The 12,097-nt window shown below is 48.6% G+C and overlaps 1 protein-coding gene across 1 annotated transcript in view; it reads right to left on the reverse strand.

Moving 5' to 3' along the window:
- Positions 1-673: 673 nt before the first annotated feature.
- The window catches only part of PLPP3 (phospholipid phosphatase 3), an 83,179-nt gene continuing 71,755 nt past the window's right edge, over positions 674-12,097 (reverse strand). The window contains exon 6 of the mRNA XM_081818487.1: positions 674-2,596. Within this exon, the coding sequence (XP_081674613.1) occupies positions 2,471-2,596 (126 nt within the window). The 3' untranslated portion in view covers positions 674-2,470. The remainder of the gene's footprint in view (positions 2,597-12,097) is intronic.

Below are 12,097 nucleotides of genomic sequence, written 5' to 3' on the forward strand. Positions count from 1 at the left end.
AGAGCCTCCCGAACTGTCAGATACTAAAGTCTATGCTGTTTTAAGCTACTACGTTTGTGGTAACTTGTTACAGCAGCAATAGGAAATGAATACAAGGCCCGGCCAGCAACTGACTCCTCCAGGATCTCAAACAAGTCATTTCATCTTTGCATTGCTGCGTAGTCCTCATTTCTCAAAATAAGAACTGCCGATGAAGGGGAGATTTCCAGCTTCCCGGCTTCTCCCAGGCTGGGCCAACACAGGGACAGAAAGCAAGGGCCAACTGCCATCCTCCCTGGAACGCCCTCCACCCTCCTTCCTTTGATGTATAAAGGGCTCCCTTGGGAGCTCCCCAAGCACACCTTATCTGGAGTACTGCTCCTTATCTGCCTTTGGGGGACCCACAGCTCCTCCCTCCTCGACAAAACCCCTTTAGAATACAAAAGCTCTTTAGAACCGCCAGAGACAGAGCAGAGCCGGAGCCTCTCTGGGCAAACAGGCTTTCAGAGATGAAAGAGCCGCCCAGACAGCCATGGCGACCCATGGCCACCATATTTCCCACTGGAAGGATAGGTGGTGCCCTGAGGTAAGGCTGGCCCATTCAAAGACCTCAGATCGCCCACAGTCCCCCTTCCTCCCACCACACACCTGACACAGCACATCCCTCGAACATTCTAGGATTACAACTCCTTCATTAGTTGTGTTATGAGCTTTTATTTAAAAAGCACATTTAATACAAGGATAGTTTCGCAGATACAAGTTTTCACTTTGTATTCTACAAAAGTCTTTGAATATTATTCTCTTTACAAAAAATGGGAACCTTACAAAAATACTGACACTTTAATGTTTTCATACAGTTTTCTCTAGTTGCAGTTATTTCTTTCATTGTAAAACAAGGTCTACCACGGAACTACAATATTTTAGTTGATATTAAAAAAAAAATTAACTCAATGCTTTTTTAAGCAGCTAATGTAAATAACACAGGTCGAGACACAGTTTATAATCATAGTGGATATAGCTAAAATTGTTTCAGAAATAATATCTTACATAGTTAACTTTTAATGTTTTATACATTATTTATATAATATTTATATATAAAAATCATAGCTTGCTAGGAGTTGAAATGAAAGGACGACTTCTGTAGTGAGGATGTGCATGTGGTTGATCCATGTGGTTACATTTAGCCCTTTGAAAGGTCTGCATCCGCCATCGGAAAGCCTTTCTTCCTTCCTCCTTTCCTCAAAGGTTCAGTAGAAAGGATCCCTGTCTACTGCCTAGAGTGGGGCCTTGCTTAGAAGGACACTTATGGAGAGAGGATGAGAAAAACTCTACGGAGATTTAACCCATGTGTTCTGCCCAGCAGAACCTACCAAGAACTGCCCTAGAGATCAACCCCAAGACAATAGTGCTTTACACAGCTTAGCAAGAGCAGCCCCCACAGAGACCCTCGTCAGCTCCGAGATCTGGAAGGGTAGCCTGTCAGGCATGAGACCGTCTGCTACTCTGGCTCATTCTGACTTCGAGTAGCCAAAAGGCTGGTGAGTTTTTCATTCTTGCCCCTTTGCTCCCACGTCTCTTGGGTGTAAGGCTGCTTTCCATCAGCTGGTGGCAGAGCACGCCTTTGCTCTGTCGGGACCCTCCCAGGAAACCCTGGTGGGCACACAGCAAGGGCTTCGAGGGAGCAGCAGTGAGCGAAGCTAACTGTTACCGAAAGTGTGCAGGTGCTGGGTGACTAGTGAACACAACCGCAGCATCCCGCAGCTGACGTCCCCCCCATCACCGCGTGATGCGGCCAGAGAAGACCAGTGAGGGCCAGCACCCTCGACCTCTTCTGAAATGGTGCTATTTGTGAAATTCACTCATCCACAAAGAGTCTCCTAATCACTAAAGCGAGGGGCTGTGGTTGCTGGCCTGTGGGCCGCGGGAGTGAGGGCCGAGGCCTCAGGACTAGGAGCTTGCACTCAGGATCGAATCACCTGGCTTAGAAAACTTGCTCCTTCCTTGTATTTAACTTCCTGAACCGAAGTCACAGTATAGAACAGAGTGGGGTGGACAGAGGGACACGAGAGAGGAGCCCCCCAATGGCTATTCTCTTGATTCAGGGCTATTTCTGCCGTTGCGTGCTACGAAGTGAATCTGAGCTTTTCTCACAGGCCTGGGATTCCTCGGGTCACAAGGCTGACTGGCAGACTCTACGCAAATCATTTTAGTGTTTGTTCCAGAACAAGCCCGTGTTCACTAGAACATGAACACTTAAAACCAATTGCACATCCAGGATTTCGGCACTTGGTGTTAGTTTGCTGCTGTTTCCACATAGGTGAACGCTACCTATTTTGGAAGGCCACAAAGTAAGACTTTTTTTTTTTTTCCTTTTTAAAATTGGTTGGGCAAAAAGTTTTTCCCTACATTCTACTGTCTGATGAGATTGGAGAGCAGCAAGAACTTGCTGTCAGCAGTCATTTTATAAAACAGCTCAGGAGGTGGGCGGCACCTACACCATGTTGTGGTGATTGTTCCTGTCAATAATGTCCACAGGTGAAAGAATTTCCTTCCGGAGAGCCGGGGGAGGCAGGGACAGTGTCGTCTTGGTCTTGAAGAGGTCGGACACAAAGAAAACCTAGAAGCACAAAATCAGACATCCAAATCAACAGCCGACATCTGGGGTCTGGGGATAGGCAAAGGGAAGGTCATAGGAGCATGGACTTTGGGAAAAGGGGACCCTAAACCATAGATCTTTGAATAGGGAAGGATCACATAAGGATCATGTATATATATATATATACACATATATATATATATGTGTATATATATATATTCCAACTTGTGTTATACAGATAGGGAAACTAGAGCCCAGGGAAGGACGGTGACATGCCCCAGGTTGCACAGCCGTGGTAGGAGTAGAACTCAGTTCTCTGGACTCTCAGTCCAGTGCTCCATATCTGAAACCCTACTTCCTTTATTTCTCAAGGCAAAAGAATGGCGATGAAAAATAAGTTCCTAAACAAGGAAGCAAGTCATAATTAGTCACACTCACTAATCCACTATACTTTCCCTTTCCTCATAAAGAAATCTAGGGTGTGACCACAAGAGATCAGCTGACATGAATTCCTATCAGCAGGACTGGAGAAGGAAGCAGTTGCGACCACGTTTTCCTGAAACCCAGGGAGCTCAACAATTTGATGGGGGTGAAGAAGCCGGGGTTTTGTGGCTGAGGGAGTCAGCAACTAACCCGGAGGAGAGGTCAATGAAAACTCCTATCGCTCCTTCCCAAAGTCCTTCCTCCTCGTGAGCATGAGACCTCACCCAATCTTAGAATCACTGAGGAACATTTACTGAACACCCGACATGCAAGGCTACGGGATGGCTCGCGCATATAGTTCCCATCTCAATTAGCTGACGATGACAGATTCAAGAACTTGATGAGTTGGCGGAGTAAGAAAAATTTGTGCTTTGTATTAGATGGCAAAGTAAACATGCAGACATCCATTTGAGCCACTCAGCAACAGGAGTTTGTATTGAGTAAACCATAATAAGAGGCAGCTATCAGTCGTGTCTTTTAATAGGAAACACATGGCTGGAATGGAGACTAGAACACAATTCCAAATTTCCTCATGTCTAGCAGCTTTCTGGATTGAAAAGTCCTTGTCCCACAGTGGGTCATGCGCTCACTAATAATGACGGTACTTTGACTTCATTCTGGACACAGTATAGGCTAGCAAGTGAAGTTCTTAATTTAGTAAGACTTTGCCAACACCAAGGCTTGGAGCAGCCAAGGCCCAGCTGTAGTAGGGACTTGGATCACCTGTTGAACCAATTTCCAAAATGTCCTTTCTGTAGAAATAGAGCAATCAACAAAAGGACCACAAAAATCACAGCAAGAAGCTGGCGATGCTGGTTACTCAGGAGCTGCAGTGACTAGAAAACAAATGGGAAACAGAGACTTACCAGCCACTACGGAACCGTGACACCTTTTGCATTTTGTTCCCGTGCCACAGATCATCTACTCAAACATTTGCAGTCCAAGCTCTACTGAATATGCCATTTTACAAAGGAAAAAAATTAGGCCTTCTGTCCCTTTCTTTTCCAAGGAGGTATAAACAGTGAAATAACTGAGAGCCAAAGCAAGAAAAGATTTGTTCCCAACCCCGCTGGGGAGTGCCAGGCCCCCTGGCTGGGAATCCTTCATACACGCTGGAGAAGAGGCTTTCGAGTGCTCCCGGGATAAGGAAATACTAATGAACATGATTAAAGTTAAACGTGGAGACAATTAAACTTTTCAAGTCTTGCCTGACAGATGCAGAGCCAGTGTCCCCACCTCTACCTGGAAACCACCCTCCCCTTCCCCCTTAACTTTATATCGGACGAAGGCTTCGATCAAGCCCTCCATGGCTGGCTCTCAGCTGCACTTATTCCTGCCCAGCAGCTGCCCGCACCAAATAAGGGCTCTTACTGCTCTCGTTTCTCAGAGATCTTTTTCCCAGCTTCATCCCACCTGCCGAAGACAAAGATAGCAGGGGACAGGCCCCCAGCCCCCAACAAACATCTTCCCTTCAAGATTCTGACACCACCTTAATCTATTGGCTTATTTCCCAGTTTAATTTTCTGAGCTCATATCTACTGCATATTAGGGTTTCCATTTCCCAGCTGCAAGATAGGGATAATATCGAGGTTCAAGGCAATAATGTACTTGAGGAGACCTAAACCTGCGTCTGGAACATACTTCAATAAAAAACGTTCCTTTCTGTGATGCTCTGGGCCCCGAAGGAATGACCTAATGGGCCTTGAGCAAGCCACGCTCCTCATGTGTCCCAAACCTTGCTTGTCAGCTTTTCTTCCTAGATGGGAGGCCTCTTGGGGATGGAATCTGGGCCCTAATGATCCTACATCACCCACAACACTTAGCATTGAGCCTTGCCCACACGAGGGGCTCAGTAAGTGTTTGTTGTTGAATTTCTAAACTCCTCTCTACTGGAAGCAAGCACTCTAGCCTTCGATCTTATCGGCACAGGCAAATCCCCCGGACTTGAGGGGAACCACGTGCTCATACCCTGCATGTGCACGACTGGGCGGTGGGATGAAAAGTTGAGTGAGGTCCAGCAGAATCCCCCTTTAAGCTGCATTTCGCTTTCAGCATGAGCTTGAGCTTACACAAACACTTTTTTGGGATCATGAAACCCGATCCTGTCAGGACTCAACAGGGCTCAGTTTTTCTAACGCTTGAACAGCAGAACACAAAAAGGACTAGCAAAAGTGAAAACTTTGCTCGGAGCAGCTCCATTTCCTGCAGAAGGTGATCTCCACCCAAAAAGAAAACCCAGAGGCCCAGGCGGGGAAGGGTCTATACTAATGAGGTAGCTATCTGATGTCTAGGGGACTGCTCCCAGCCTGCAGCCCCGCGTCCACAGATCTCTGTGTAGGAAAGCGCACAGTAGATAATAAACAACAGTGTCGGCAAGCCAGACATCTATACCCTATGCAGCAAGAACAGTTCTTGTTTGCACTGCCCGAAGCATTTGCCTTCAATTCCGTTTCTCCGGTTCTTTGCATTTTATAAACTGCTTTTTCACAATGAACATCTGCTCTGTGCCAAGCCCTGAGATTATAAAGATTAAGTATATGTAAGAGTCCTTTGCCCTCCAAAGGAGCTCACAGGGCAATGAGGGAGAGATCCAGGCAAACAGACAGCTACAATGCAGTGTTAAAGATCATGATAGAGGGAAGCCAGGGTGTTCAAGCAGCCCAGAGAATGTGGCATCTAACCCAGACTGAAGGGGACGGGAGGGGCTTTAGAAGGCTTCCCCCCAAGGAGGTCTATTAGATGAGCTCAATAAGGTTAAGTGGGAGTTAGCCAGGTGGTGAATGCCAGGAATGTTGTTCAAGGCAGAGGGGCGCAGGAGTGAGGGAGGACAGCACGTTCAGGAGCTGCGGGAAGGAAGCTCAGTCTGACTTGGGCCAAGCAGTCCGTAAGGCTGGAGAGGAGAGCGCCAGATCTTGAGAAGCCTCCCAGGACACGTTAAGGAATTTGGACCTTACCCTCATGGGCCTCAGGAACCACTGTCAAGGCTGTCACAGGGAAGCAGCCTGTTGAGAAGACCATATCTAAGAGGCAGAAGGAGTCGAAAAGGGAGCGGGGAACCCGAAGGCAAGGGCGCCAGGTAGGACCTGCAGCATCTAGGGGAGGGTGAGTCCACCGCATGGCTCTAGCACAAGGGAAGACAACACGGATTTCTGAACCACTGAGAACGGACTGCGGTCGACAGAGGTGCTGTGTATGTGTGTGGGTGGTTATGTGTGCAGGGGAGGCCATGCTTTCCTTTCCAGTTCTGCATTTAACTCTAGAAATCTGTGCACTTGTTCCCACCAAAACTCTTAAGGTTTGGGTAACCACACCAGCGGAAGAAAATTCTAGCTCTGCTTTCCTCTGCCTTCTACTGTTTGGGGTCCCTCTAGCAGTATCGAGGACCCAAGCCCTCAGGACAGTGGAAACCTTCGACCGAGAGCAAGACTACGCGCAAACAAGGCAATTCTAGGCGAGAAATCCCGTTCACGGTTATGAGAAGGTAAGAAGCATACAGATAGTCCCCTTGCAAACGGTGACTATCCTTACTGGACCACTGTGTACTGGCAACCAGCTTTGCCCCTAGAGCAACACAGACTGGTCTTCAAATCCAAGCTTTGCCATCTTTAGTAAAATACCTAAAAGAGGGACACAGTACCCACCTCCGAGCATTCCTCTAAGGATGTGTTGTAACAAAAGGCACATGCGTGACAACGTGCCTGGGGCCCAGTAAGAGATTAAGAAATGGGATCCACTGTCACTGGCTCGTGTGTTCAGTGCCTACCTATACAAAGTCACTTCTCTTCTCCCGCCCCTTGTGGGGGAAGGCAAGAAACGAGAGAAGGAGCTAGAAAAAAAGAAAAGGACAGAGAAGGGGAAAGAAGAATGATTCAGAATTATAAGCCAACAGGTAGAAGTCAAGCCAGACAGGAAGACCATATGCAGGCGGGAGTTTGCCACAAGACAGATAGAATCTGATCTCGAAGTCCTGTAATTTCTGAGGCTATTTCGGGGAATGAGTCAGCACAATCAAAAAGGAAGACGCCTCTGATATCCTGTCGCCGGCGCTCTCTGGCTCGAGACACCAGCCCCCCGGAGCCCACACAGCCCAGCGCTGCTGGGGTGCTGCGTGGCTGGGGCTCACCAAGAACCAAGCCAGCCAGGAACAAGCATTCTGGTCTGTCGCCAGGTTTCCACTCCCATTGCTGGGAATGGCCAACTCAGCGAATTCTGAGGGTCATGTTGTTAAGGGTAGATTATGATGACAAAATTGTTCTTTACATGTTTCTGGAGTCCTTGAGTGCGTCAACTTCTGAGAATGTGTAAGTGAACACCTTGAAAAGAGGAATCGCATCCTCATACATTGAGATTTTTATAAGCACCAACCCCCCCGGCCCTGAGCTTAGATGCCAGCACAGGGTGGATAAATATAAAAGGAGAAGAATGCTGGAATCCTACAACCAGAAGAAAACGGCAAGTTGTCCATTCTGGTATTTCTCAGAGTGTCATCCTCAGATCATCTATTTCAGAATCAGCTGGGGGCCTCTTGATAGAGCAGAGGCCTGGGCCCGCCTGAGACCTACTGGAAGCGTGGCCTGGAGTCTGCCTTCAACAGCCCTATAGGTGTCTGCCCTGCAGACTCAACTGAGGAGAACCATCAGTGGCCACTGTGTACACATGAACAGATGGGCTCAAATCCTACATCTGCTACTTAATGGCTGAATGTCTTATACATCTTGTCATTGCTTTGAGAGCAGCTCCTTTATCTGTACCCTGGATTTCGTGATACCTTCCTCAAGCTGCCCGTATTTTCTCTTTGTTACCCACACAACTTTCAATGACCTTCCGTCTTAGCCCTAGGCATAGGCTTTCAGGCATAATGCTACACGATATTTCCACTTTAGACTATGACCTACTCAAGCCCATGAACTACTCAGAGCCCAGAAACTGTAGCCCTCAATAAATTCGAATCCACCCCATGTGAGGATAGAGACCATGTGCTGGGTTTTTTTTTTTGTTTTTTTTTTTTAGGATTTTATTTTTAAGTAATCTCTACCCAACATGGGTCTTGAACCTAAAACCCCGAGATTTAAGAGTCACATGCTCCACCGACTGAGCCAGCCAGGCGCCCCTGTGCTGCTGCTTTTGCAGATATCCCCATGCCTTGGCCCCTGGATTTCCTTTTGGCATCCTGCTCTATCATAATAAACAATCTCATAGATTAAAGGAATCATTTGCTTTGCAGGAGAAAGCCTTGGGACCTGGCTCAACCTCATGCCCAAGTGTAAGTGCTGTCTAAAGAAAAGCCATCCTTGGCAGCCCTGTCTTTTGACTAAATGAGAGTGACCCAATTGCAATCATCACTTTTTGACCTCAAAAAGGGCCTCCAGTGGCTTTTGGTACTGGGAACTTGCCAGCGTCTCTGTTGAATGATTTCCTGGTCTATATGCGAGGGAACTTGACGGGGTGGAAAGAGTGTCACGCTTGGAGTCAGACAGAAGGATCTGGTCCCCAAACTGCTCCTGCTGTGTCACCCAGGCCAAGCCACACTCTCGTTGGGGCTTGAATTTATCCAAAGCTAAGAGGTTTGTGACTTCAGATGATCGATTTGCCTTGTACTTCTGTGCAAACATTATTTAAAAATTCACCTTCACATAGTTATTGTCAGGCTTCCATGGAAGAATTTATGTGAAAACACTTTCTACCCATAAAGGGTCATTCATATGCTGCCTCAGTTACCATGGTTCACGCCCATCCCTGCTCCTGAGGGATGTGGAGGAAGTTAGTCCCACAAAAATAAGGAGGGCTCGGAGCAGCAGAGGAGAGGCAGTGGGCGCCGTTCTGGAGGAGGAGAGGGATCTGTGGCTGCCCAGGGGCCTTCCAGGAAGACACTTCTAGGTTATGATGAAGGAGGGTTTCCGGGAAGGGGTTGCACCGGGCAGACAGCTCTGCTAGTTGGGCACTCGATCCAGGAGGAGCCGGGGTTCACGAACACCATACAGAGACACATGACAGAGGCTGGAAAGAAGCAGGGGCCCTCACTTCCAGAAGTCCTACCTTTTGAAGTTTCCTAGGATCAGAAGACACACTGGATTCTCACTGTTCTCATCCATCCCTGTGTCTCTGCAACATTCCTTCTCCTTTGTAGCTCATAGAAAATGTCCCCTCCTCAAGGTTCCGTCTCCTCGAAGAATTCTCTCTAGCCTTCCAACACCCCCAGGAAGACCTAACTATCCCCCCTCTTGTGTGTCCCCGCTGTCCCCACTAGGTCAGTGTTTTTCAAACTGCATGTCACAAGTCATTAGTAAGTTACAAAATCCATTGACTGGGTGGTCACTACCAGCATTTTTAAAGGTTGAATAAAAAATATTAGAATGTATCACACACAGTAAGGGTAAGTCTTATCTGGTGAAATGTTTCAGTTATGTGTGGGTGTCTCTATTGGGTTGTGATGGAAAATGTTCTTATCATGGATCATGGTCAACTCTGGGGAAGCTCCTGCATGAAAGCTCTTTAAGGACCAACTCTTCTTAGCTCCGAATCTTTAAGACAAAATATAGTACTTCCCCTTGACACATTCCATCTCTGTTGCATGTGCCAAGCATGAGCATCTTTTATTCATTGAATCCTCAATCAAAGATCGTGGGAGGTATGATTATCCCCACATCACACAATGGGGAAAGGTGGCTGAGAGGAAGTGACATGCACAATATGCCTAATTAACAGATGGCTAGTGAGACTTTCCTTTTGGAGTCTCTGCCTCATCATTCATCCCATTCATCTCAGCAGTGCAAAGAGAAAGGAGATTTGAGAAGGACACTGCAGAGAGTGGAGGATACAGTCATCATCTGTTGGGGCCAAAGCTTGTCTCCACTTTAGCTTCCTTCTCTCACCCATATCCACGGTCCTGGCACCCCTACCCACCTGAGAGTGGGCGCCCTGAGGAAGCAAGGTCTCAGCCCCAGGGCCTACTGGGCAAAGAGCTAGACTCTTGCTGGGCCAGAAGAGACCTGCAAGGTCATTTCATCCATTTCCCTTTGCCCAGGCTGCAGTGGGATAAATCCAATGCGAATAGATGGGAATCTTCCATTAGAGAAGGAGATCTCACAGATTCTTGGCATAGACCAAGCATGTTTGGAGTTCACGGTCTTAGTCCTGTGAGAGAGAATTAAGAGGGCCGGGATCTGGTCCCAACTCTGCACTGTGTGTCCTCGGGCATGTCACACCCTCTCTGTACCCATTTCCTCTCGAGGGGTGTCACCACGGAGCTCTTCTTCACACTCTTGTTCTGCTTGTCTCTTCTCCCAAGGTCACCTCACTGGGGCAGAGACAAAGAACACCCTCGCCCTCGCCCACATCCTGGAGGAAGACAGCAGCACACAGAAGAGCAACTGCTAGCGGGGCTACACCCCCAGGGAAGAGGAAAACCAGGAAAGTCTCTGCTGTGTGTTTATGACATTCGAGCGCAGCTGCTTCCTCTGCCGACCCGACGGCGATGGCGCCCTGGCCCTGCCCTGCCCCGTAATTTGCCATCTGCCAGGGGGTCAGGGAGGAGGTGACCAGATAGGCAAGTTGTCACCAGACAGGAAACGAACTGATGTTTGTTGCCTCATCTGAGTCCCTGGGTTACTCCAGGCGTGGGTCTGGTAAGCTCAGCTGTAGAGCTCCTGTGTTGGTAGGGATGTAGGGATGACTGTGGGGGGGGGGGGGAGGCAGGAGGGGGACCGTTAAGGGTCAGTATGTGCCTGTGTTTGCATTGGCTCGTCTGCCTGTGTGTGTCTGTGGTTCTCAGTGCTGGGGAGAGAGAGAGAGAGGATGGCCGTCTACGAGTCTGGGTGCTACTGGGTCTGTCCATGTGCCTCTGGGTCTCCCTACCTCCATCCACATGTATGAAGAAGTACATCAGTGTGCAGGTCTATCCGACCCTACGTGCCCACGTTTCTGTTCAGTCCCTGACGCCACAGAGGCTTTCTGTTTGTGACAAGTGCCATCATCTTTCCTCTCTGGAAAGGGTTCAACGAGAGAGCAGTTGGCAGGGAGGAAACTGAACCGGTTCCTGCTTGGCACGTGGTTTTTGTCTAGACACATTTGCTTGCCGGGACAGGACTTACTCTGCACAGACCTAGGTGAAAGTGCTAAGCTGTCGTGGCCTGTTGCCCAAGGCTCTGCAGTGACTCAGCCAACATTCTAGGGTGATGCACTGCACCCACCGGAGACTTACAGACAAGTCCCCATCCCCGTGTAGAGGCCCCCTTCACGGGCACTGCAGGGAGACGGTTCCATCTGAGAAGGGAGGTCGAGCTTAGTCACTACAAAGTCAGCTACACCTTTGAACTTCTGTGGGAGAAGGTCCCAGAGCTACGGGGCCTGCAACATCCATTTGCCGGATGAAGAAACTAGGCTCGGAGGGGAAGTGTCTGGCCTGAGGTCACAAGCTCATTCATCACTCGTTCTTTAACCAAGGCTCAGCAAGCGCCTATTGTGCCGGCCGCTGCACTAAGCGTGAGAACGAATCACCAGAAGGTGAAGCCATGGGTTCTGCTATTAAGACGCTGGCCGTCTAGCTGGGGAGATGGACATTTGGGCAGTCAACCACAATAAAACCAGGCTGAAGACCACAGCAGGAAGACCATGCAAAGGGCCATGGGAGCAGGAGGAGAAAGTCAGACAATTCTGTCTTCAGGAAAGAGGGAGGGGAAGGTGTGGCAGGTGAACAATGGTCCCCCGAAGATGTCTGTGTCCTAATCCCCAGGACCTGCTAATATGTCACCTTCCATGGCCAAACAGACTTTGCAGATGTGATGAAGTTAAAGACCTCAAGATGGGCAGATTCTCCTGGATTCACCAGGCAGACCCAGTGAGTCACCAGAGCCCTAAGAGGGAGGCAGAGAGTCGGAATCTCAGAAGATGTGGTGATGGAAGCAGAGGCCAGAGAAAATGAAAGAAAGATCTGAAAAGGGAGGAAGGTGCCATTGGCTAAAGAATGCAGGCAGCCTCCAGAAGCTGGGAAAGTCAAGGAAACAAATTCTCCCTCGAGCCAACAGAAGGAACACAGCCTGC

Source organism: Leptonychotes weddellii, chromosome 4, assembly GCF_054177405.1.
Source record: "Leptonychotes weddellii isolate Sample4059 chromosome 4, ASM5417740v2, whole genome shotgun sequence".
Taxonomy (NCBI): domain Eukaryota; kingdom Metazoa; phylum Chordata; class Mammalia; order Carnivora; family Phocidae; genus Leptonychotes; species Leptonychotes weddellii.